The following is a 26,837-nucleotide window of genomic DNA, read 5'->3' as shown; positions in this document are numbered from 1 at the left end:
CACAAGGTAGCGCTAATGTCCAAATGAATAAATGACAGCAAGAGAAAAAAAGGGAGACATCCGACCATATTGAGTCCCACAAAATTCAGTGGACCTTTTCTCTAAACCAAAAATAACATCATGTGCCATCTACGGTGCTAGCCAAGTCACAAGCGTACTAATAGGTGGCTAAAGAGTTGAGGAATGTAGTGTAAGAGATATATTTGCAAGTGTTGGAGTGTGATTAGTACAAAGGGAAACCAACACTCCCCAATTCAATTGCAGAGGCAACTCACAAGATTACAAATTTCGGACCAGGCATCTAAACATTCACCCATGCCTTTCCTTGATCTCTGGTTGTCAACCTAAACATCATTTAATAGGACAAAGTTGATGCACTTGGTGGCTTTTGGCGGGCCCTGCTGTATTTTGGTGGGTTAGTTTTGGCAACATCAACAACTATCATCCAGCCATTGATGATCTGCAAGCATCAAAGATAGATGAATCATAATCTTTGAGATATGCTTGGGTATTAGAAGAACAGGAGACTGGATTGTTCATACCTTCCCATTCATCTCTTTCAGAGCAGCACTTGCAGCTTCCTCTGTAGTGTATTCTATGAAGGCATAGCCCTTGGACCTTTTTGATATCTTGTCCATTATAATTTTAACTGTTGCAAGACAATTTACAGGATCAACAATTTTGCGCCCGTGAGATGATGAATGAATAAGTTCATGACCTTACCTTCAACAAGCTCACCAAATCCTTCAAATGCTGCACGCAAGGTTTTCTCAGAAGTATAGAATGAAAGTCCTGCAACAAACAGATTGGCAACAATCTTACAGCATTTAAATGAGGCAGGACAGGTGCCTAATGCCTAAATGAAAAGAAATAAATAATGTGAAACGTTTAGGATTTGCCATTCGAAATGAAATGAAATGATATAACACTAGATTTCTGAGACAGATCACAGTACCATCAGTAAACAATCAACTAGACTCGACCTAACAAACAGGTGGGTGATAATTAATTGTTGCTTTTAATAAAAGTTCAGCCACAGCTAGAAAGTGCATAATACATCATGTCCTTGCTACTATGAAATGAATGCAATATAGCGAATTTAATTATCCAGTTATCAAGGCACAACCCATGAACGGGCACTTTTTTTCAGCTACAGTTGAACTATAGTTACAGAAGGTACGAGCAGGGGCTGATACAATTGTCAATAAACTTTTGGTAAAATTGTCCTTGGTCGGAAGGGTTCTAGTAAAGAACATGCAATAGGAGATGAAAGCTTCTCATGACTTTGCCAGCCAAGTTGGCATAATTAAATCAACATATTATTGGTCAGAACAAGCTATCATCATTTGGAGATGATTGTAATCCTCACTTTAATCCGACAGGGAGAGAGTAATGCAATACTTCCAGAAGAACAGAGAGAGAGAGAGCGGGGGGCAAGGGGAGAGAGAGAGAAGGCTGGATCAGATCAAGGTAGGCAGGTCTCGTCAACAGCCCCACTTGCTACTGAAGCTGCAGAAACCTCCATTTGAGTCATCATCACCATCACCGCTAGCACCACACCCAGCTGCCACCGCCACCAACAAGACACCACCATGCTACCAACGATCTGTTACCACCACCATCAAAATCAAGCCGCGGCCACCATCATTATGGCATCATCATCACCCAACCATCACCACAAACACCAATACAGCCACCACTAGCTCACTACTACTACCACCATCACCTTGCCACCATGCCCCATCACTGCCACTACCTGTTATCGACAGCCCCAGCGATGCCATTACCACTGCATCTGCCATCACCCCCACTGACACCACACACTATCACCAACAGATGTGGTCTTTGACTGCTTGCTTCTAGAAACACAACTGCAACTGTCAAATATATTAGCTGTTTCTCCTTTTTTTCTTTATTTTTTTCTGAGAAATCTGGTGTGTATACCGCTACCAGAGTTTTAACCCTAGACCTCATATATGGAGACAAAAGCATGGAAACATAAAAAAATAGGCTAGTTTTCTGTTTCGAAAAACAAAAAAACAGACAACTATACCAAGGACAGTCTTAAGTGTTACCCGATCCATTAAAGAAAACAGTCTTTTGTTTCAAAACAATATGACACTTCTAGTGGTTCCGAAAACTATATCACTTCCAAAACAATCAAAGAATGTATGATGTCCACAATTCTCTTTTGGCATTTCATTCTTACAAATTTTCTTGAATTGTTTCATGTGTACTAATGTTCTCAATGATAATCAATTCATATGCAAATGAAGTAGAAGGATGATGATTCAACATACACTGAATGCGATGTGTGTATATATATATATATATATATAGAAGGATGATGATTCAACATACACTGAATGCGATGTGTGTGTGTATATATATATATATATATATATATATATATATATATATATATATATATATATATATATATATTTGTATATGGTTCCTTTTTTAAAAACTTCACTTTCAACTGCGAGATCTTACTCTTACTTATGAATTAAGAATTTGGGTCAACTAAGACTTTTATTTGATAGAAATTCTACATCCAGAAATTTTCTATTCCTAATTACACTACTGAAGTACGTAAAATTCAACTATCGAAGAGAGCAAAAGAAGAAAAAAAAAAATCTTACTGCTGATCTATTTGTAATACGTGAATGAGAAAAATTAGATCAAAGCCCTTAGATCAATTTACTTTGTTGAAAAGAGGGCAAAATTCTATGAATCTTTCTTCGTTATTTTCATTAGATTCAAGTCCGGCAAGAATAATATCGTACATCTAACAGCTCATTTATTTTCAAACTAATCCATTTTTTGTCTAGAAATATTTTGACGACGCATCTTTTTTTAAAAAAAAAACTTTAGAACAAAAAAAAAAATTCTTTTTAACTTTTCTATTTTTTGGATTTCTTTATGGATGGGTTCAAAAAAAGAACATCGTTTTTGGGGAGAACCAAAAGGAACTTTTGTTTCCATTCCTCAAAAAAATTTTCATACCCAACTCCTTGACAACTCTACTTCATATTAATAACATCCCCCAAAGAGTTAACTTACCCCACCTTTCAAATCTAGCTACGATCATGTATTATCCCAAAAGGATTTCAAATATCTTCCCATATGATAAAACGGAATCTAGTTGCTCTAAAACACTCCATCTAGAGGACATTTCCCGTGCCAAGTACACCAGTCATAATCATTATCTTTCCAAATTTGCAACTTAGGTCCCCCCTATTCAAATCGGTTCCCTAAACACCTCAACTAAGGTTTGTCGTACTGGTGCATACTGACTGTACCATACCATACCAGTACCAAACCAGTATATGATATAGGGGGCGCACTGACCCTCAGTACACCGAACCAGGTACCATACTAGGTGTACCGACATTATAATGTGATGGAACCAGTATGGGGTCCAGTACCGAGATGGCAATCCTTGATCTCATCTCTAATACCTGGATCACCAGCCTCTCCATGAATAAACCACCCACAAAAAACCAGTTTTCAAATTCTTCAAATTTTCAATATGAGTATCTACAAGATAATAGAATGTTGCATCAAACATGGAGACTTCAAGGCCACAGTCAAAAAGAAGGTAGCAACAATGGGATAGAAAGGAGCAAATGGTGAGTGCAAAGAGAGAAGATCAAAGGATTTCCAAGTCTCTCCCCGCCCCCCCCCCCCCCCCCCGGGGAACCAAAAAAAAGCAAAATCAAGAAGAAGAAAGAAAAACATCCTACAATCAGCCAATCATTAGAACAATATGAGGCAATCAATCATCAGGAAGATAGCCCCATAATAGTGTTTATGTAAGGTGGAGAATCTAAGGCCAATTATGATAGCTATCTCCATAAGTAAGGTACGTCATCTCAGTACCGGGCCTTGTATCAGTGCGACCCTATCACTCTGTCGGTACGCCCAGTACAGAAGCCGATTCGGCGTACCAAGTGTCAGCACACCCTCTGTACCGTGTATTGGTACTAAACTGGTACGGTACAGTACGTCCCATACTATCCGGTTCAATACGGTATAGCATATCGTGTCCATAAGAAAACTCCTTTTCTTCCTCTCTAACACATAATTTAGTAAAAACCTCTAAAGAATTATATAGCCAAAGTCCCTCCATAATCAAATTTGTAACCTTTTAACTCCTCCATGCCCTGCACACTGATGCATAGCTCAAGGTAAATAACATACTTTTCACCACATAGCTAGTATGTACATGCATCACACCAAAGTCTAAGTCTCTAACACATGATCAAACACAAAAAATCACATACAAAACAAATTTTGCAACATAAAGAACACAAGTTGTAAAGTACCAAATTTGATGAGAACATAGATTATATGCTGATACTCGGGATTTTCCAAATTGACCACATCAAGTTGTAATATTGGACACATGATGTTCAACCACGTATTCTATTACTAAAATTAATGAGTAAAAAGCATAATCACCTAGCTACTCCAAAATGAGCAACGTTGCATCTGGTTTTGCCCTAAAGCAACTTTATCAAGAAACAATAAGTAACAGATCCTTCAAGTCTTAGAGCTCATGAAGTCAAATGTGCATCAGTAAGTCAAATGCTTTAGAAATAACAATATTGTTTTCAAAACAAAACTCACAAATGAACACTCAATCATACATTCTACATCTACATCTACATATTATATGCTTAGAACTCTACAACACCGAGATATTCCAACTATGGCGGTTCTTAAAGGTTTGATACTTGATTTCACCATGATTGGGTTCAAATAATATGCATAAACAAAACGAACCTTCTTATGCAAGGTTCGCCATACCAATACCGCTCCATACTAGGTGTACCATCCATACCGATACCTCTAATCGATACACTATTAGGGGGGGCATACCAAGTCTCGGTACGCCAAACGAAACCTCATACTGGGCATACTAACACTACACTAGTATGGTACCGATACAAGGTTCAGTACTGAGATTGCAAACCTTGTTCTTATACATTGGCAAATCTATAAACTACTTGACCCTTCCCATCATGCTACTAATCGATGTTCCAAAATGGATTTAGAAAATATAAATAGTAGAATGCCTTGACTAAATATAATGTTTTAAACTGTGTATTTAGGGCATACAAAAATTATTTCGTACTATCCAAATCATTGATTGCCAAATACCTGCAAAAGAAAGCCTAAACCACTATAATCTCAGTATCTTAACCTATTGGTGTCCATGTTGCACTAGACTTAACTGAATAATTCGAGCATCCAAATGGACCTCCAAAAAATGAGGATTCTTCAATTGGGATAAGATCATTTATAAAGATGAGGCTTTTACGAGATAAATCTTGCCTAATAGGAATTAAGAGTCTCATTTGGATGAGGACTCTAACCCAAAAAGCATCAAAATCCATCTACATGTCATACCCTCCTTTCAATCCTCCCTCTCTCTATCTATCTCCTAACTCTTGTTCACTTTTGTGTTTCCATAAAGCCTGATGTTTTGGTGCATATATACCAATACATTGCATTAATTTGCAGTTACAGATCAAATCAATCTTATCCAAACCTGGACTAGGTAAATCCAGTTTCACTTGAGTCAAACCCATAAATAGGTAGCCTCCATCTAGTTCAAGTGAAATACAACGGGCTTAAGGCTTAAGATCGGTGTGGTACAATCTAGGTTGAACCAGATCAGTTCATCCAATATAACTGAACTCAAAAAATAATAAAGATAAGTTTGACTCATCATAAGAAAAAAAAAACAAAATGGAAGAAATAAAAGAATGATTTACACTATAGGGGCAGGGTCCATTATGGGTTTATTGTGTTTAAATCTGATAACCAAAGTAGCGTGAGATTCAGTATTAGAAGCAGATCTGGGTTTAGAAATTATGATCCATAAAAAAAAACTTGTATTGGGCCTTTAGGAAGCAAGGATACTTCAAATGGTAACTCCATGTTGGATACTTACCGAATATTAGTACTCATCAGATACTACTAGGATCAAGGTTCGCCGTACCAGTCCGGGTCGGCGTACCGGTGGCCGGCCGGACCGGTACGGTACCGATCCGGACCGGTACGTACCGGTCGGTACCGGTACCGTACTGGCCGGTTCGCAGAGCCGACAGGCCACAGCTTTTTTTTTATTATTATTTGAAAGAAGTGGCCCGTGGGCCACTTCTTCCTTAAAACCACGCGCGGGCGCGTGGTTTTTAAAACCACAGCGCGTGGCGCTGTGGTTCCCAAAAAAAAAAAAAAAAACCAGCTTTTTTTTTATTTGAAAGAAGTGGCCCGTGGGCCACTTGTTCCTTAAAACCACGCGCCATGCGGTGGTTTTAAAAACCACAGCGCGTGGCGCTGTGGTTCCCAAAAAAAAAAAACGGTTTTTTTTTTTGAAAGAAGTGGCCCATTCCTTAAAAAAACCACGCGTGGCGCGTGGTTTTTGAAACCACGCGCCACAGCGCGAGGCGCTGTGGTTCCCCCCAAAAAAAAAAACGTACCGGTGCGAACCGGCCAGTACGGGCTCTGTACCGGCCGGTTCGCAAATGAAAACCGGAAAATACCGGTTTTCATCTGTTTTCGGTACCGGTCAAGGACCGGACCGGTACGTACGGGCCGGTACGGCTTTCCTTGACTAGGATACATGCTCGATACCTCCAAGATTCAAAATGAAGACTATTTTTTCCTTTCCTTGGGAATGTTAACCTTTTAACAATGATTGGCCATTTTCAAGTTTATGATGTTTATTTTATAGTATGGAATATAATTTGGGTCTATGAATTTAAATGAAGAATGGACTTTGTGAAAGATAATGTTATCACATATAAAGTATGTGTTTTGTAATTTTAATAGCTTACCATGCATTATGGATATTATGCAACATATATACATATATATATGTATGTATGTATGCATGTATGTATTATACGTATATCTCCTGTTGTATCCTAGCCATAGGTATCCTACTTCCTTAAGATTTGTCTACTATCCATACCACATTGTATTCATATCTTGTGTCTGCATCGATGCTCTATAGATAGATCTACAACCCTCTTTCTTCCTCTTCCTTAAAAAGTCTACAATAGAGGAGCCAAGAGGGGGTCAATAGCCATGTGAGGAGCCAGGAGGGGGTCAATAGTCATGTGCATGCACGCTACAATAAAAATGAATGCCTATTTTATGTGTTATCTTGAGCTCAAGGCAAAGCATCATGTGGCAAATCCAAGCATTGCTTTCTCTAAAAGACAATTATTGAAAGAGACAAGGCACAACACCCTAAATTTCATAGCCTGTTAGGCTCCACCCTCACATGAGCAAAACAACCCAACATGGCCCTGCATCCGTACCAATTGAGTTTATGTAGTATCTAGCTACATGACAAGCCAATATAATCATGAAGCTTCCAATGATTCCATGGCAATCCTGCATGCTCCATGATAGAGAACAAAAAGGCATGACATCATTTCTTCCTGCATGTTTGCTCCTATTTGGTTCTATACCGGACACAAAATCAATGCCCCAATTTTCATAGATGGAATGGATTCTTATAAAGACTAAATTTGTTTGAATTTATATAACAGCAAATATAAATGTAATATCATGCAACTAGAACTAAAGTTACATCCCTTGAATACAATTTTCAGAAAAATATGCTACTCTTCAAATAAAGAATCCAGATAAGTGAAAAAATGCTGCTCAAGAAAAAAAAAATGCAAATAAAAGAAACTATCATTGCATGGCAGCATCAGTCTATTTTTAAGCTTAAGAATGTATTCTAATTTGGCTTGGCTTATATTTGAGCCTCAAAAATGAATTTTAGAAGCTAGGGGCAGAGAAGAGGAAACAAGATTTATTGGAGGCCATGTGTTCCATTTAGTTCAAAGTGGTGCTAGGAACGGAAATGGAAGAGTGAGACAGCACAGGCCTCTAAGAGATCCAACTCCATGATTTATTAATGGGTGGTTCACAAAGATGGAAGCAACCCCTAATTGCAGGCAACCCTTCATAAAATGGATAAGGCTTGTCTACTAAAGAATTAAATGTTTTGTAAGTACAATCAAAAACTTTAATAACTCAAGGTAATGTTGAATTAAGGCTACAGAAAAGGACCCAACAAGAGAAAGCTGTGGATAGCAACAATCACATTTCCTATACATAAATTGTCCATATTCTAGCTTTCTTCCAGAACAACATAGTTAATGTCCTGATTTAAACTTCTCCATGAATAATTCTTTCAGGGAAAAATGGTATAACAGTTTTTAAAGAAGATTGTTGATAGCAGTGAAAGGGGGGGGGGCACTAAAAGTAATAAAGGAGGTATCTTACCAGTCACAAAAAGTCTTTTGGTTTTCACATCAGGTATCTTATTGGTTCCTGATGAATCAACCAGTCCCTCCGATTTTTCATCACCTGCATCATTATTACTACGTCTCTTATCCAGGCAGTTTATATATGCATGTGTGGAAAAAAATATATATGTGATGTGTGAAGTTAAATGTATATTTAAGTCTGGTTCTTGCAATTATCACAATATGTAATTACTGTCATGATTCATTCACCTGAAAATTAAACATGCTATACTACAATGGAAATCCAGACAATGGTCATAAGCATGGTACGCCATAACGTACTGAACCGGATGGTACAAAACGTACAATATTGTACCAGTTCCGTACCGATATACAGTACGAGAGGCGTACCAACAAGGTATGCTGAACCGGCTTCCGTACCATACATACCAACACGGTGATAGGGTAGCACTGGTACGGAGCCTGATACCGAGATAGCGTACCTTGGTCATAAGTATCTTAACATCTAAAATATTCTAAATATTGTAAGACAGTAACTAAAAGACAAGAATCTTTTTTTCTCTTTTAGACGCAATTGTGATCATCATTCAAAATCAAAGAGAAGAAAAATATATTACAATGCGCTAGTAAATCATGCACAACCCAAAAGCAAGAGACAGAAAGTTATGAAACTAGAGAAAGAAGCATGAAGCCCTTTCATGAAATTTTTGTTTCTAATCTGTATAAAGAGAGCAAAATAATTTTCTGTAGAGAAACAAATATTGGACCTAGTCATCCTCCAAACTCCATGACTAACAATTTGCAGAGTGGTCATTCAACATTTCTTAGCATGTCTTAGAGAAAGAGAGGGCAGCCTAACAAAAAACCATGCCATCCAAACAATCATCAACAAGAAAGTTGATCTCCACAAAAATAACACACCAAATAGGCCAGGAGGATTCATGGAGCAAAAAACACTGCTAACTCCCTCCAATAACTTCTTAACACACATAATCCACCTAAGATGGTCGTCCTGAAGTAAATTTTAGAGTTTATGTGCAAAATCTTTAGATTTCGAACACCATATGCCAAAAGTATCCCCTCTGCATGACCAAAAAAAAGTAGTAAGAGGAACTAACTATGTTAGTGTCCCATTGCCAGGCTCTAGCACAAAGCATATTTCTATCCAGCACAACCGTGTAAAGTAATGAAAAGTGATAGTGAACTTCCCATCCATCATGTAACGACCTCGGACCTCGCCCAAAATTGCTAGCTAGACTTAGTATTTAGGGTCCTTAACCCCGCTTAAATACCCAAGAACTCCCCATGTGCGCACCCAATGTAGGACAAATCATATGCCCGTACAAGTCCTTGCACTCTCCGGCTCTCCCCCTACTTAAGAAGTGAAATCCCCTCCAGGTAAGGGTCCTGCGAAAAACAAAATCACGACCGTTCACGATCAAGCCTACGAGGGCCAATGCTATAGTGTCCCCTAGGTACACATGGGTCATGGGTTAGGTTGGCTCTCTTACTTTTATCCCAAGATCTCATCAAAAAGGCTAGATACTACTTGGGGTCTTTGGCCCTACTTAAATACCCAAGACCTCCCTAATCCACGACCCATGCGGGACTAAACACAACCACATGTGTCCGCACAAGAAAAAGTCTTATAAATTAGTTTCCAAAGTACATCACCTAGAATGAAGATTAAAAACACTTAGAGCTTCCGCAAGCTAGCTTATTTTAGATTTTCGCATGCACTTATAACATGTATTTATCTAGTTGTTAAGTTGGTTTGCTACAATCTACTCCCTTAATTAGTATATAGTATTACTGAGAAATAAAAATGCTTCTCCAAAGTTTCATCTATGGTCCCAAATGGCTTCTTTTGAAATTCTTTTTCTAAGTAAGGAAGGGGGTTACCCCTACCTGGGGACTCGGATGTAGGTGAGAGTCGAACTAGGTCATAAGGTACCAAAACCCAATAACTTCAAAAATTGGGCTAGTTGGCACCCACTTCATTCGAAAAATTATGACATCACAACTAGGGGTGACAATATTTAACCATTTTGACCTATTTAACTTTTTCCAACCTGTTGTAGGTCAGGTTTGACTACTTGTTTAATAAAATAGTCAAGTTCGGGTCTGGATTTTTGACCTATAGGTTGAGCTTGGGTTGATAGATTTTTGATCTATCATGTATCTAATCTGACCCAACCCTTATCTAATCTAACCGAACCCAGTTCCCCTCTAATCACAACACATTAGTAAGAATTAAGAGAAGTCATCATGTTTCAACACTTTATTCTTTTGGATCTACAATCTAGATTGATACTTAACATAAATCAAGTCACACTTAATCTAAACCAATCATAATCAATAATATATAGTGAACTAGGAACAATCTTTTGGTTAGCCTTTATGGGTGAGGTTCTAGGTCGTTATAATTGGTATTAAGGCCAACCTAGCACATGGCCCATGTATGGCTAGGAGAGCAGCATAAGCCCTTCTAGGGCCGACCATGACTAGGTCATAGTATTTTTGTTTTTCAATTGGACCTTTCCCTGGTAACGACACTAAGGCTTAAACCGAGGGAGTGTGTGAGGACCTGCATGTCTCACCTTGAGTGTGCGTTAGGGAGGTCTTAGGTATTTAAGTAGCACCATGAACCACAAAAAAATTTTAGCTGGCCTTTTTGGGCGAGATCTTGGGTACATTTCCAACCAGACCTTTTGGTTTAGCAATATATTGATATAATAAATTTATGAGATCTCAAGTTTTGATAAATACCTTAGCTTGTAAAATTGTTATTTTGATCCAACACCCAAAATCTATATTTTGAACTGAAGTTGGGAAATCAATTTCTTATTTTTGAAAATTTTGAGTTTTTAAGTATTTTTATTGAGGGTGCTTCCTTATTTACATGTAATATCTTAAGTAAATGAAAATAGAAACAAAAATAAAAGGGAAGAAAAGGGTATGCAAATGAGCCCATGTAAATATTATAACTCTTTTTACCTGCTCGTATGTCTATTCCTGGCATAGCATTCCTACATGACCTATTGACCAACCCACACTGACAACCCACCTACTCCATCACTTAGGAAGTACCAACCTCCTCAATCAACCAAATTAAGTAAATGAACCAATCTTGTGAACCCCATTGGCCATTTGTGTAAAGCACCCCTCCTTGCCTATGAATAAGGGCAAGGGGGGCATCCAAAGGGAAAGGTTGCACAAGCCATTGAAGGAGGAGGAAATGGCTGAGAAGAAGATGGTGATGATGAAAAAAGGAATTTGGATAAGGAGATATGCAGTTCCTTTTGCATCATAAGGTAAGTGACTCTTCTCCATATTTTAGAATTTAAGATTTTGGTGGTTTTAAGTTCCATAAATTAAATTTTGAGTTATGCATGGTTTGAAACTTTGAAATATTAAACACATGGTCATTTTCAAAATATGTAATCTCCTTTGTAAGTAACTTCCTTCATAACTTTCAATTTAAGGCTTGTTTAGTGTTTTTGGTTCATGTGGTTTGTGTTGTTTTCATTTACTAAACCATGTCGTGTTTTCCAAGATCAGTGAGTTTCCTTCTAAGCAACCACACTGCAGTTTTTGAAAAAATTTTGCTCTGTCTTTTTAAAAGCCTTTGTCATCTTTAGCAAAAAAACAGAAAAAAAAACCCTTATCATCTTATAAATAGTCATTTTGAAACTTAAATATTGTTTCAAGACCATAAAACATAATTTTCTAAATTCGCTTTTGAGTGTCGTCTAACCTAATAGTCAATTTCAAATTTATGAAATAAAATCTCAGCATCATTTTCCAAAACTAGGGTTTCTAAATTTTCAAACTCTAAAATTGTTTGCAACTTTAAAATTGTTTTGTACTTTGGATCTATTAATCATTGCAAAGATTTTTGAGCATTATTATTTGAAAAGTTTGCTACCATGGTTGATTGAATTTATTTTAATTTTGATACAGATATTCCAAAAGTATATGATAATTTGAATATTTTCGAAAACAATTTATGAACCCTTTCAGATCTGAAGGTATTGTCAAAACAAAAGGTATCGGTGGACCACTAAACAAGATGTACATTCAGCCTCATTCAAATTATTAATGAGGATTTCTTCAGATCTTTGATTATATGGCATATGTGGCCTCATTTGAATTAATGATGAAGATATGTAGACCTCTAGTCAAGTGGTAGATGTGGACCTCAAGGATTTTATCTGGTCTCACTTGCGTAAGCAAGGACTTATATGGCCTCAAGGTATAAATGGAATTTTGTAAAAGAACATGAAACTAAGCGGAATATAAGAGCTTTTGAAATATAAATTTTGCTTTAGCCATTTGATTTCAAATAAGTAATCAACTTATCATTTTGTCAAAATTATTTAGACTCTTTTCTAAACTAAAGTTTGAACTTTTATAGCATCTCATTATTTAGCATAATCTTTGCTTTGGAATTGAATAATAAAACAATTCCAATCATTGTTCCTAGCCACTGGATTGGGGCTGCTCTAAGGGCTGTTATTGTTGTTGGAATTTCACTAAAAGAGACTTGAAATGGGATGGTTTTCAGAGAGAGAAAAAGGAAAAGGAGAGATTTGGAGAAAGGGGCAAGCTCATGTCATGTTCTACGGTTCTCTTGGAGCATTAGGGAGTCTACTCAAGAAGGAGGTGTTCTCATCCCTGAGTGCTGATCTTGGACCTTGGTTTCCATTGTTAGAGTGCCACAAGAAGCTTGCATTCACTCTCACGTTCAGATATGCAGTAAAACCCTTGTTTCTTTGTAATTTCTCTGTATAGTGACAGAAACTAATTTGCATTGTTCTCCCATAGATGCAGGCCTTAAATTTGGCCAAACCACGTAAGTCCTGGTGTCTATTTGTATTTGATCATCTCTCTTGTGGTGTGGTTAATTTCTATTATGATTTCATATCCTTGTAGTACCGCTCATCCATGACACTTAAATATTTTAGGTTTGTGTAGGACAACATGTCCACAAAGTATTTGTAGAAAGACCTCTAACAACTTGTTGGTGATATACCTTGTCTTCGCGCATGAACCCTAGACTTTTTTTATGGTAAACCATAGTAGGATCCACCCCCACAACAGGTCAATGAAATGGTGCAACATGAATCACCACTATAATCAATGGTAGCAAGATTAGAGACTTGTTATCATTTAGTCATGAGCCCACCCCAATTTCACTAGAGTTCATGCTATTATCCCATAAATCTACCTTGGAGAAAGCAAACATATGCCTAGAAATTTCCTCCAAATTTATTCGGACCACTGTTTTGTATAGAGTGTTTAAATAAGAAGAAAGCAGCATTACAACCTTCCCATCTCCATAAGTTTTAGAAGGGTTAAAATGCATTCATTCATACAGGTAACTATAACTGCTAAGTGGCCAACCCATCATAAGCTCTGCATTTTAATAAACTATCAATTTTCATATTATGATCAGAAATTGCAAACTTTTGTTTGCTTCTGCAAAGTTTTTATTCGAATTTTGAGTAGAGTTTTACCAATTGACTTTCCTACAGCTTTGAAAAATTATGTTTCTTTTTTGAATACAAGAAGTATAACCCCTTGAAAAATTATAACATTCAAGCTATCGTATAGAATATTGCAAAATTTTGTTCTATCAATACAACTTAATATGTCATCCGAATATATTTTTGCTTGTTTGTGCACTAAGCTATTTTGATATCTCTGTCAAAATAACAGAAGGTCCCTGTTACATTAACAATGAGACTGCACATGTGTCCAAATGTTCTGTTACTTTATAGTACTTATTATCTTAAATAATTTCTTTAATGATCCCACCTTGTGCACAAATAAACATAAAGCTTTTTCAAAAGGGTAACTAAGACCCTTAAGGATTCACAGAGTTCCAAAAAAAGTCATAACACCATTTCCAAGGACTTGACCAGAGACACCTGTAGATAGAGTGTCATGCCTTGGTGAGCATAAACATAGGCATGATACCATGCAAGTCTTATGTGCATTTAATGGATCATTCATGAATTTACTTTCTACAATAAAGGCTGCATGTAGCTTAACATACACTAGCAGATGGGCAGCAAAATGCATGAAATTATTAGATTAAACATCAAAAATAAAAGGGAAAAACAATTACTGGTACTGCACATGTAAAGAAGACATAATCCAACTGTGAATATGACTAACCTCTGTAATCTTTGTTATCTGACCCAAAATTCTTATCAGGCCGCACAGCTAGAACCCCTGGAACATCTGCAATGCAAAAATTCCCCTTAGACTGCAAAACTGAAGGGACATCTAATGTATGCTCGTGCATATACTCACTAGCTAGTCCCCGTGCACATTCCTCATCAATTTGGCAACAAAATCCAAAATCCTTCTCCCAAGAAATATCATAAATGGAAACTTGTGCATCCTTCTCACTGCAAAAATTTGCTGATGAACGTTCAAACAAAAGGTAAAGGGAAGAGAAGTAAAAGCCAGAAATGACATACAAGAGCACTACTTACTTCCCCAAAACCTTGGTTAGGGTCTGAGCATAATAATCCACCATCTGTGCCTTTGTTACAATTTCAATCCCAGGCTTCTCCATTTGAACTAGCCAGTACTCATTATTTTGCACTGACGGAGAAAACTTAGAACATCGGCCATCACCTCCAAGTTGGTCAGTTAATGAGATGTTTGGATAGCTATAATCCTTCTTTCTAGCTATTTCATCCCTATCAGGCCTCACAGATAATACCCTTGGCACTCCTACAACAAAAGAGGGCGACACTCGTCAGATAATTACTGCAACAAGAAATTAGTCATAACTTGAAGTTATTATTTTGACAGTTCCAAGATTTTGGGTAGTATCTGAACCATCAAGCAGAAAACACAACGTGCTTGGAGTCCAAATTTTGCTATTTCCAAATTTCAATAAATCTTACATCATCATTATGAACTATGAGCAAATCTGGTACTCAGTTGTTTCCCAAACTTTGCCATCGAGTAGTTCCTACATCATCTGCATCCTAAATTTACTGGTGTTTCAGGAAATTGGCATGGCGGAAAGCCTTAAATAGGGAATTAGTCTAATGCAGAGATGTCAAGCCAAATTCTTGTTTTGAAGGATCAAGTAAGACAGAGCAATATAGCTTCAACATTTTCTGAGAAAGTATAGTATAGCTTTAAATTTTTATCACCAACGGACCATTGTAAGTGAAGCAAACTAAGAACTCAGATTATTCTTTTCTGGGCAATTGAGTCTTGAAGGCTAGATAGAAAAGCGGACGAGCCTACTCTAAGCACAATGCCCTGCTAAATTCAAAGATCCTAGAACAACTTAGTAACACGAGAAGAACGGTACCAATATTTTGGGCTAACTTCAATCTGCAATACAAGAACCACGATTGGAAAGTCCATAAGGGAGATAGAGACAGCTTTCTACAGTGAAAACAATTTGTCAAAACTGTAAGGAGTACAGTTCATTCGTTGCTTACTGCATCCTCTCACTCATTAGTGAAGGGACATATCAAGTGGTGTTATCAAGGAAGGAAAACAAATGAAACTCACTGGTGAGCTCCCGAGCCAACCCCTCATCAATGTCACAGCAGAAGCCAAACTGGTTCTGCCATGAAAAGTCATAGATGCACATCTGAGCCTCCTTCTCACTGCTTAAAATACCAAAAGATAAACAGATTTAACAAGAAAATCGAAAATATTTTTAAGAATAAGGAAGATGACGGAAGAAGAAGTAAAATGTAATCCTTGCCTGCCTAAAACCGTAGCTAGGGTTTCCACGTAGTAGTCAATAACCTCGGATTTCGAGGGAGCGGCGTTCGGAGGCTTCTCCATCACCACCACCCACCGAGTACATGGAGAGGTCGGGGGAGGAGAAGGCGACAACGTCGCGGCCGTCGACGACGAAAGCGGCGGCGGCAGCGGCGAGGATGAGGCCCGGGGAGAGACGGCCGTGCGACGCTTCGTTGCGAGGCGAGGGAAGAGGCTGGTAGCCTTGGCGGAGGAGAGAAGAAGGTACGCCGGGCGGTGGGCGAGAGAAGGAGTAACGGGGAGGAGCCCAGCGGTCGGGAGGAGGGCAAGGGGCTCCATGCCCGCGACAACGGTTGCCCGCCAAGCAGAGCAGCAGAGCGCACAGTTCGAATCCGCTAAAATGGATTCTCACCAGGAGAGTTCAAGCATCTGCCCTGTCCAGAACCACCAGACGCGTACAGTGGCTGATAGAATAAATGCGTCTCGTTCTTCGTTTCAATCACGGGCCTTTCGATCAATGGACCCCATATCTGAAATCTCGTCCCGATTAGAACACTCTGTCAAACGGCTATTACATATATAATGTCAGATTTGGGGATTGGATTACCTGCTTAGAAAAAGCAACAACAAAATTCCAACCCAAAAGAAAAACGTTTTCATGGATATTTTTCTTCAATGATTAGAATTTCCATCTCCGTCATTGTCACGAATCCTGTACCCTCTCTCTCCTCCCATTTCTCCCTGCCCCTCTTTTAATCGGGGCTTAAGAAATTTGGGGAAAAAGTATATGGGTTTCATTCTATCTTTCTTTCTCTCTTTTTTCTTCTTTTTCTTCTTCTTCTTTCTTTTTTTTTGTGTGTGTTAAGGCGAAAGGGAGTCTTTTGCCTCCTTCTAAGGTGTCTGTCACGTTGACGTTTCCTTATCCCACTCTAGTGCTCGGACCCTTCATTCATTGAGTTGGAGAAAAAAAAAAACCCTTTCTCCTCACCCTCGGAGAGAGTAAGCTCGGCTCGATATTTTTGCAAACACCGATCCTTACTCAATAGCGCAATGAAAAGGCAAAGGATTAGAGGACATGCATTCCCCGCTCCTGTTGCATCTGTATATAGCGAGTTGACTCGGAGACAGACATGGGCGAAGGTTCGTCAATGATTAGCCGGGTTAGAGAAAAGGCAGCTTTAGGGAAGGTATTGTCCTCTTCGCTAGCCGGAGTATACCATTATTTAGAACCATTTTCAAGTGGATCATACCTGACCCTATAAAATCAAAAAAACAAAATATCTCGAAGTGCCAGAGGCAACTCCCCATCTTCAGCCTATAGCGTATTACCGAAGTGATTGGCTACATAAGTAACCATCCAGTCCGCAGCTCCATTAGCTTCATTTATGGCCCTTTTTTTCCCAACGACATGTTAAACATTGATCGTTTGTTTTTTTTTTCTGACAAAAGGTGGGAGACCCTTAGCTTCCCGTTTTTCAAAACAATGCTATTTCAGCATCCGCTAGAGCTAATATAGAAATAGAATTAGGAAAATCTATAGTCCAACAGATGATTGGCCAGACTTTACGTAAGCTGATTGCCCTCCTAGCATATTTGAGTGCACTTAAACACGGAAAGAGATTGCCAAATACCATAGACTATTGGTACAAGGGTGTGACACGTTCACGTAGTGTACTAATATTCTTTACGGGCATGACAAGTTACTGTTCGCCAATGGGGAGTGCAGCTTCCTCTCGGACATGGAAGCAAGGGGATTGGCTCAACGTGACAAATGCAAGATAAGATGTCATCGCTAGTCTTTTAAAAACACTTTGGATATCTCGTAGAGCAAACTACTTATGTTACACTCAAATCAGCTAAACGGAATTGTAATTCCCATAATCTCCTCAACTTCTTGTTATTTGAATTTCCATCTTTAATCTTCATCCCTTCCCACATGTTTGGTAGATGGCTTATTAATAAGCTAGCTCACCATCTAAACACACTACTGACTGATGCCTACTACATTTTTAACAAAGCACAATGATTTACAAATTCAAAAATATACCGGAAAGGTAAGGAACCTGACAAACTGGCTAATGATAATAGGAATCTGTAATTGCTACATAGAGTAAAGGGCAACAAAGTAACTAGATATCATATATACTAGCGAATTATTTTTAAATGTGATCCAAATCAGATCTGAACCTTGCCTTCATGAACTTTTCATTATTTTAACATTCAGACAAAGCTGGGCGAATCTAGCAAATTCTTGACGTCTGAAGTCCAGGGCAGTTTCACCATTATTTCATATATAGCTCAGACTTCACAGTGTTGAGCTTGCCACCTTAATGAAGCAGGAGGCAGCTTCAAGGTCAGTTTTCAGTCTCAGCTTTCATCCTCGACATTACCATGTCAAGGCAGCAAGAACCCTGGAATTGATATTTGGAAAAACCGCTTGCTCAGCTTGCATCAGCCTTAACAGCTTCACTAGTTATTGCTGCCTGCCAGCGTTACCCAACTACAATGATCTGCCAATGAGAATACTTCCTTTTGATGGCATCTGAATTTTCTATGGGGAAGCTAATGACAATGGGATCAATTTCTTCAAGAATTTCAACAGAGTCCTTTCACAGGAAATCACACATTGAGTCCAGATTAGAGTTTAAGTAGAATACAAGTAAGCATTCTTAAACTACCTCAGAATCTGATGACCCAATGTATCTTCTATGCCCACACCCTTTTGCCCAACTTGATTGTTTCCCTTTATCAGTTGAAGGATAGAAGATTCAATACATATCATTCACAAAATCTCCTATACTCCAATCTTCCTCCTCCTCGATGGCGTCCTAATCTGCCGGACGAGCACATGTAACTGGTTCATACCCTGCCCATCTCAAATTAAGCTTCAACTCATCTAACATCCGATAGATCTCCCTACTTCTTACATGAAACCTGTCCCCCGCTACAAATATTTGAACACCACTATCTATTTCAATCCAACTGAATCCAGGAACCTTCACCACCCCCTTCTCCTCCATCATCTTTCTAATTCTTCTGAAATCCTCCCATCGACCCATGCATGCATAAAGATGAGAGAGTAGAACATAGCAGCTTCCATATTCTGGTTCAACCTCGATCAATTTCCGTGCCACAATCTCCGCAATCTCAACATTACCATGCTTCCGGCATGCAGCTAAAAGTGTACCCCATATCACTAATCCAGACTCCATGGGAATATTGCCGACAAGATCCAATGCTTCTTCTAGAAGTCCAGAGCGGCCTAGCAGATCCACCAAGCACCCGTAGTGCTGGACCGTTGGTCTGATGCCCCAACTTCTCATGAGGTTGAAATACTCTATGCCTTTATTCACTAGCCCACCATGGCTGCAGGCACACAGAACACCAATAAATGTTACATGATTAGGCTCAACACCTAATCTTAGCATCTCAGAGAACAATTCAAGAGCAGTTTCCACAAGGCCATGAGCTGCAAATCCTCCAATCATCGAAGTCCAGTGGCCCACATTTTTTTCTGAAATGTTTACGAAAACCTGGTATGCAGCATCAATAACTCCACATTCAGCATACATTTTGATCAGCGCAGTACCAAGAGCACCTAGTAGTGAGAATTTCTGACGTATTATGTACCCATGCACCCTTCTGCCCATACAAAGGAGACCAAGATCAGAGATCGCCGATACCACGCTCACCATCGTGGATTCATCAGGCATTACACCTGAAATCTGCAACTCGACGAATATTTTAAGAGCTTCATGCGGCAATTCATTCCGCACATACCCTCCCATCAAAGAATTCCAAGAAACAACATTTCTCTCCGGCATTTCATCGAAAATCCTACGCGCGGAGTTCATGTCACTATATTTTACAAACCCATCAATCATGGTGTTCCAAGCAACAACATTTCTGTTCGGCATTCCATCGAATAATCGCTGGGCCTTATCCATCCTGCGACATTGTGCGTACATGCGAACGAGAGAAGTCGCGACGTAGACATCATCAGCGGGCACGGATTGCGATTTCAGAATCATGCAGTGGATCTGCTCGCCCTCGTCGAGGGCGGAAAGCTGGGCGCAGGCTTTCAGGATGAGAGGGAAGGTGAACTTATCGGGTGGAGTACGGCAATCTGAAAGCATCTTTTGGAACAGGTGGAGGGCGGCTTCGGGGAGGTGGGATTGGGTGTGGGCTCGGATGAGAGTGTTGTAGTGGAAGGAGGAAGGAAGAGGAGTTTGGTCGAACAGGTTGGGGAATGGCGATGGAGGAGGTTTGGAGGTGAGAAAAGGTGGGGGGTGGAGGCCATGATTAAGTGTTTGGGCGTGGAGATCTGAGCTGTTTTTGATGGTGGTGCAGCGAGATTGGAGAGGGGAAGGTGGGAGAAGGATGGATCGAGATACAGACATATTACCAAACAAAGCAGCAATGGTGATCTCTGATGCTTTTGAGACTACTTGTAACCAGAGATTTCCGTTAACCCCCGGAGGCAATGTTCCAATGGGAGTCTCCTGTTTTCTGTCCTGGGTTTAGGAATAGGGTTACTTTCTGATGCTTTGATGTAAGTACAGTATTACACAAGCAGTGTCTAATGTCTAATGTGACCCAGTTTTCTTTTCTTCTTCTTCCCTTTGTTTTTTTTATCCCTCCCCTCATTGGATGGTTTTAGTTGAATTTAGATATATAAATAATCAGATAATCATAAGCCTTAAAGTACAATATTTTCTACAAAAGGATAAAAGTTACAATGCTTTATGTGTTCTATCTACGGCCATTCTGGGGTCAACTCTTGCTCTATAGGAGTCAGCTTATGGTCTTTAGGGGTTGGCTAAAAAATATGCAGTTTTTCATCTCTTTTTGTCTTTCGTTTGAGATTGTTCTAGAGTTAACTCAACTGATCCTAAGGTCGACTTATGAAAGTGTGCCAGATTTTGTTAATGTGTCGAGGTCGACTCGTGTTGTCCTAGGGACGACTCCTGAACTTCCCAAAATTGAAGTCTTCTAATTTAGCTTGTGGACATTCAGGGGTCGGCTCCTAGTGTTCCTCGGATTGACTTCTTTCATATAGAATTTCATACACTTGAGTTTCATTCTTCCACTTTAAGTGTTTTGAATTGATATATTCTTGGCTTCCTATAAGCATTCTTGTACACTCCAAATAAGTGATTAGTAAATTTTTTACTCAAATATTTTGTATCATCAAAATCAAACCTTTTGGGTCAACACAAGATGTCCCTTTTGAAGACTTGCTATTATTTGGTCTATAGTAAATGATCTCTTTTGAGATAGTTGATCAATCTTTGATTCACAAATATCAATCTGGATGTGGTGTAAACAATTATTAAAGGAGAAGCTATTTGCAATGTAAGTAGCATCTCTAGCTTCAATATTAGTATTGTTAGAGATGTCATTTACCTCTGAATTTATTACTTGAAACTAATTGATGTTACTATTTAAGGAATACCCTATAAAGATTGTATCTAGTATTTTGGGACCTATTTTCATCCTTTTTTATGTTCGAATATACCTACTTTGGCTATGCACCCCTACACTTTGATGTCCAAAAGGTGTCTTGATACTATTCTTAAAATGTATCTTATTTAAGATATAGGAGGCTGCTAATATGACCTTTCCTTAGAAGTTCTCGAGTACTCTTGAACTAATTAATATTGAGTTACCTATGTCCATTAGGATTTAGTTTTTCCATTCTACTATATTGTTGGACTAATGGGAATAAGGAGGAGTGGCCTCATAGATGATCCCATATTCTTGGCAGAATAAGGTCATCGCTGATCGAACCTAGGTCTTTAAGGGTTTTTTAGTTTGAGTTTCTAGTTCAACCTTAAACATTTTGAACTTACTAAGATTTCATCTTTAGATTTGATCATATGTGTAATAATATTAGGAGAAGTTATCTATAAATGTTACAAAATAACAATTATCTCCTCGTGCCAGTACTTAGTAGAGTCACACACATTGCAATAAATAAAATCAAGAAGGTTTGAACTTCTATGTATTGATTTAAAAGGTTTACGATACTCTTGGCTTGAATGCAGATTTTACATTTGGATTTTTTATCAAGATGCACTTTAGGAATTAGATTAAGTTAGTCATGTAATGGATCTATTAAAGTTTATATGACCAAGGATATCATGCCAGATTTTGGAAGATTCAAGATTATGAATAATTGAAGGATCTTTATTGGAACTTTTGGAATTATACTTATCATGAATAGACCTTCAAATACAAATCATTTCCCTACAAACTCAAAATTACAAGTTATTACAAGCTTATTGGATTCTAGTATAATTTTATAACCCTTAGACATAAGAAGATATCAGGATTTCTTGAAGGATTAGGACTTTTCTAGATGTCATCTTGATATCCACTTGATCTTTTCCTAACACTTATGTTATTGAATTATTTCCAAGAATTATACCCCCCTCCCCCTCATGATTCTTGGAAGGTGGAAAACTATGAGCGATTGAAATAATCATGAACATTAGCTTTAAAATTAAGCCACCAATCATAAGATAAATTGACAAGGTTTACTAAGAATTTTGAAACATCTAACCTGAAAGAAGGTCCAACACCATCTTTTGACCATGTTCACTTAAGATTGGATGCACCTTTCATACGTGGCCTAGTCTTCTTATGGTAGCAATCCTGCATCACATGATTTGTTTGCCCTTGCACAAAGCAAAAAGTCTCCTTCTTCTTTGGCTTCTGACTTGGTCGGGTTTGGTTAGATCGGTTTTGATTTTTAGGAGGTTTGAAGGAAGAGATATGGTTTGATTGATTCTAGAGGTTCTTCTTTTTGGAGTTCTTGTGGTTATGTCCACTCTAGTTTATGCTTGAGCTTAAGTCAATGCTCTTTGAATCTAATGGAGTTAATAACCTCTGCTAGGTTTAAGTCACCTTGTATATGATTTAACTCTCTTGCAAGAACTTTGACCAAGATGAAAGGAGAGAGTTAGTCAAGCCTTAGAGCTTTATAGCTCTAAGTTGATCTTGGTATTCATGGATCTGGATAATAATAGGTTTGTTTTCCGCTATTGCGTACTTACAAAAGTTGGATATGATGAATCGGTCTAGACCGGCATCATTTATTCCACACCCAGCCTCTAAGGCATCCCATAGTTTTTTAACCATCCTGGAGGGAAGATAGACATCATAAAGAGAATATCAAATAGGGCACTAAGAATTCTATGGCTATAGCGAAAGTCTATCTCTCTATTGATTTTAGTTTAAGAACTAGAGGATTCTATTTTCTGGGGACTAGGTGTAGCTGCTACTTGGGAGGTTGATCTAGAAAAGAGTTTAGGATTAGAAAATTCAATGGTTGAGATTAATCCTATAGTGATGAGTCGGTATTCCATTTAGCACTACTATCTTCTAAAGAAAGTGTCACCAAACTTTTTCGGTTTGATGGCACTATAGTTATCAAAAGAAGTAATTTATGGAGTATTGGTTGATTAATTGGTACTCCACCTGCAAATTTTCAAGGTTTTGTCCTATATATTAAGTATTTAATTATGGCATCCAATAATATTGCACTAAGTTTTGAAATGCAAAATTTAAATAAAAATACATGCACTAATTAAATAGCAAATAATTGCAACAATATCAAATAAATTTGCACTAAATAATGAGAGCAGTTATAGAATAACAAAATAGCATTTACAAGTTTCAAAAACTTGAATTAAGTAATTAAAACACAATCAAGTGTATTTCCAGGGTTTCAAATTTTGAATTCAAATTTGAAAATTAAGGAGAGTTCTGATTATATAAACTCTTGCATGGTTACCAAAGTAGCTGAAATAATTTATGTTATATTTAAATAGCTATTTTAGAAATTTTTACACTATTTTCAAAGCCATAGAAAGAAGGGATTTTAAACTGATATAATAACTTGTGCACAAATTCCAGAGCAGTGGACTTTGAGTAGTTTTATTAAAGTATTCTGCACATATTTCAGAGTAGCAATTATTTGGATTTATTTTTTGAAAATATGAACCAAATTTTCTGCAGATAATTCAAAGCAGCAAGTTTTTTAAATTAAAACTTGATGTTCCAAAAATAAAATTTCCTAAGAAGACAATATTTAACAAAATTATACAATGTAATCAAGATTGTATTCTTGTATGCAAAACTTGGCAGCTTCTAAGTTAACTAGAAATTCATTCTTAGATTGTTGGAAGCTAGTTGCTTTTAAAATTCATTCTTAGATTATTGGAAGCTGGTTCCAAAAGCAGGCATGTGAAGACACTGCCGAAGAAGAAATTTCTCCCCCTCGAGCACGTTCAGCCCTAGTATAACTGGTTGAGCTAAGTTGAGCGAGCGAGTGCACGTGCGTGTGGTCACTAGCCCATCATCCTTATAGCCCAATTAAGCTTGGAACAACTTGACATCAATAAACATATGTGTACTTGCATTTAAATATCAAGAATGGGATTTTAAAATTTGAACATCCTCACAAAAAAAAAAACTTTTATTTAAAAAATTTGAACCTTTTAAATTAGAAAATTAAAATCTCCAACAAGCCTTTCCTTCTTCTCTTGCTGCGGTAAACACCACCGCCTACGCTCCACTCCTTGACTCATCGTTGGTGAGCACCACCTCTCTCCTTGACCAAGAAGCCAGGAATGACCATGAAGTGGGGGAAGCGACGGCAAGGATGAGACAAGTGGATGCGTAAGGAAGGTGTGACAGTGGATGGGGCATGGGGTGAGGAAAGTGAGCAAGTATGAGAGTCTATCTATTTATCCAGGTAATTTGGGAGTTTTATACCAGATTCTATGACTTTCAAAAGGAAGCCAGAAATCAGGCATTGAGAGAAATATCTTTACTTGTATTTATTTAGATTAATTTAGAATATTATTAAAAAAAATATATAAATTAAATATGAACGATCAAAACTAAACCCTTCTATTATCTGCTCCATCGTATTAGTAGAGGCCATAGGCTGCGTGCTCATTATTGTAGAACTACTTTTAGGTCAAAAGACTCAAAACTAGTTGTAGCACGGGATTTGAAATGTATATATAGAGTTTGTAAATGGGGGTAAGTTTTGATTGAAGTGCATTTTGTAAGATTATAAAGAAATAGCCTTTTATTATAAAACATAAGAAGGGTGATGATCTGGTGCTTGGTGAAGCCGTGGTGAATAGCAAGTCTTTTGGGGTAGGAGATAGAATGATTGATTCTTTTTGTATGCTTCCCTCAACGTTCTGATATTTTTTTTGAGTTGATTATCCACCTTCTATTTATTATCATATCTCTCTCAGTTGTTTCTTATTTAAAAAATTTTAGAAGTTTTTCAATTAAAGTTTTATTTATTATATTAAAAAGATATATTTTCAATTTATATGGCATAGAAGGCGAAGGTATTTGGAGTTTTTTTATTTTTCTGCAATATTCTCATATAAAGTTTTCTAAGAGAAGATTAATAGGTGACTTTATTTTAAATTTTTTTCCCAAATAAACAGCATGCTTTTAAAAATGTTTAGAAGTCTTTCGATTGGAGTTCTGTATATTACGCCAAAAGATGCATCTTCAATCTATGTGGCATAAAAGATGAAGGTGTTTATAGATTCTTATTTTTTCCGAAATACTTACACAGACTTTTCTAAGAGAAGATTAACATGTAGTTTTATCTTAAGGATTATTTGCTGATTAGATGTTATGCTTTCGACCCGAGATCGCTAGCCAGGGGTTGTATCAACAACTGCATACTCATGGAAAACTCTTTCCACAAGCATGCAAGGCATCCTAACATGATATCATAAATATGCAGTGGAATAATTTAACTAATCATATGCAAACTATATTTTATGAACTAACTCAGCTTACTATGTCTCGCAATTTTAACATTAGTTTAGGGTAAAACATCAATTTAAATAAACTCTAATCTAAGATAACTTGCTCCATAGTTTTTCTAGTCGATCTTCTATATTAAAAAAACCCCCGATAGCTAGTTCTTTGAATATATAAAAATAATAAGAAATCGTATAATAAGCTAGACTACCCGGTAAGTAATGATCACTTTAGTTAAATAAATTAGACAATCAAATAGATAATAATTTATAGAAAATAAGCATATATGCAACACTAATATACGAATCAAATTCTTCTTAAAATATTAAATTCGGTTCATTGATTCAAATTCTTTCCAATATTCAATTTATTTTATCGATCTTAAGCTATGACCACATCATCCTGTGGCAGGGTCATATCATCGACTAATCTTCTTGCGGTGAGCTGCACATCATCTTGCAGCAAAATACTTCACGACCGCTGGTCTGTTGGCGGTATGTTACTAGTCATCTTAGACACAATCTTCAAGATAAATTATGTGCCAACATATTAGCCCCATTAGTAGGGTCCTCAATATAGCCAGATCGAAATTTAAATAGTTCTAGGTTTTATATTTCAGTTCTAAAATTTTAAAGTATCAAAATCAATCAATCATATTTATAATAAGATCATATATCATCATAATATTCTAAAATAATATATTATATAATAATATGCTATCCATCAAATTTATGCGTCATGAATAATACTACTCAAAGTCATGAATATAATAATTTAATGATTACTGATGAATTTAGAAAAAGTGAAACATTACTTATCTTATGAACACAATCCAACTAACAGATCCAGTTAATCCCAAAAATCTTTCTTAGAGTCTAATATCCAAAAATTAGATTTTTTTCTTAAAATTTTATCATAATTATAAAAAACTTAAATTCTAAGACCCTCATAGGGCTGACCAAGTGGGAGTGTCTAACG

At 37.5% G+C, this 26,837-nt stretch overlaps 1 protein-coding gene and 1 pseudogene across 5 annotated transcripts; both read right to left on the bottom strand.

Annotated features, from left to right (window-relative positions):
• Positions 1 to 176: 176 nt before the first annotated feature.
• On the bottom strand, positions 177 to 16,606 carry LOC103706187 (organelle RRM domain-containing protein 1, chloroplastic-like). Of its 4 annotated transcripts, none has more exons than XM_008790226.6 (9): positions 16,054 to 16,606; positions 15,855 to 15,952; positions 14,810 to 15,053; positions 14,625 to 14,722; positions 14,487 to 14,552; positions 8,320 to 8,403; positions 724 to 792; positions 543 to 649; positions 177 to 460 (listed from the first exon to the last, which is right to left on the bottom strand). In XM_008790226.6, the coding sequence occupies exons 1-9, from the start codon at positions 16,389 to 16,391 to the stop codon at positions 356 to 358; spliced, it is 1,209 nt and encodes a 402-aa protein (XP_008788448.3). In that variant the 5' UTR covers positions 16,392 to 16,606; the 3' UTR covers positions 177 to 355. The 4 variants fall into 4 exon arrangements, with proteins under 4 accessions (XP_008788448.3, XP_008788446.3, XP_038972266.2 ...); XM_008790224.6 differs by having other exon boundaries at positions 15,855 to 15,955; positions 16,054 to 16,601; XM_039116338.3 differs by lacking the exon at positions 8,320 to 8,403 and having other exon boundaries at positions 15,855 to 15,955; positions 16,054 to 16,517.
• A 1,434-nt stretch (positions 16,607 to 18,040) lies between these two features.
• Positions 18,041 to 20,670, bottom strand: LOC103706188 (pentatricopeptide repeat-containing protein At5g48910 pseudogene; annotated as a pseudogene). The gene has a single exon (XR_015986947.2). The product of XR_015986947.2 is annotated as a pentatricopeptide repeat-containing protein At5g48910 pseudogene (transcript).
• Between the last annotated feature and the right edge of the window lie 6,167 nt (positions 20,671 to 26,837).

The sequence above is a fragment of the Phoenix dactylifera genome, chromosome 5 (genome assembly GCF_051530095.1).
Source record: "Phoenix dactylifera cultivar Ajwa chromosome 5, Ajwa_hap1_PhDact_Kaust_v1.1, whole genome shotgun sequence".
Lineage (NCBI taxonomy): Eukaryota > Viridiplantae > Streptophyta > Magnoliopsida > Arecales > Arecaceae > Phoenix > Phoenix dactylifera.
Note: the sequence above shows the minus strand (reverse complement) of the source record. Positions and strands in the feature narration are given on the sequence as shown.

Excerpts from the sequence above, each read along its gene's own strand:
- LOC103706187 (XM_008790224.6), bottom strand. The coding sequence starts at position 16,391 with ATGGAGCCCCTTGCCCTCCTCCCGACCGCTGGGCTCCTCCCCGTTACT. Across the intron at positions 15,054-15,854 it reads GTTGGCTCGGGAGCTCACCA|GAGTGCCAAGGGTATTATCT; the intron begins GTGAGTTTCATT and ends CTTTTGTTGTAG. Across the intron at positions 461-542 it reads TGAAAGAGATGAATGGGAAG|ATCATCAATGGCTGGATGAT; the intron begins GTATGAACAATC and ends TGATGCTTGCAG.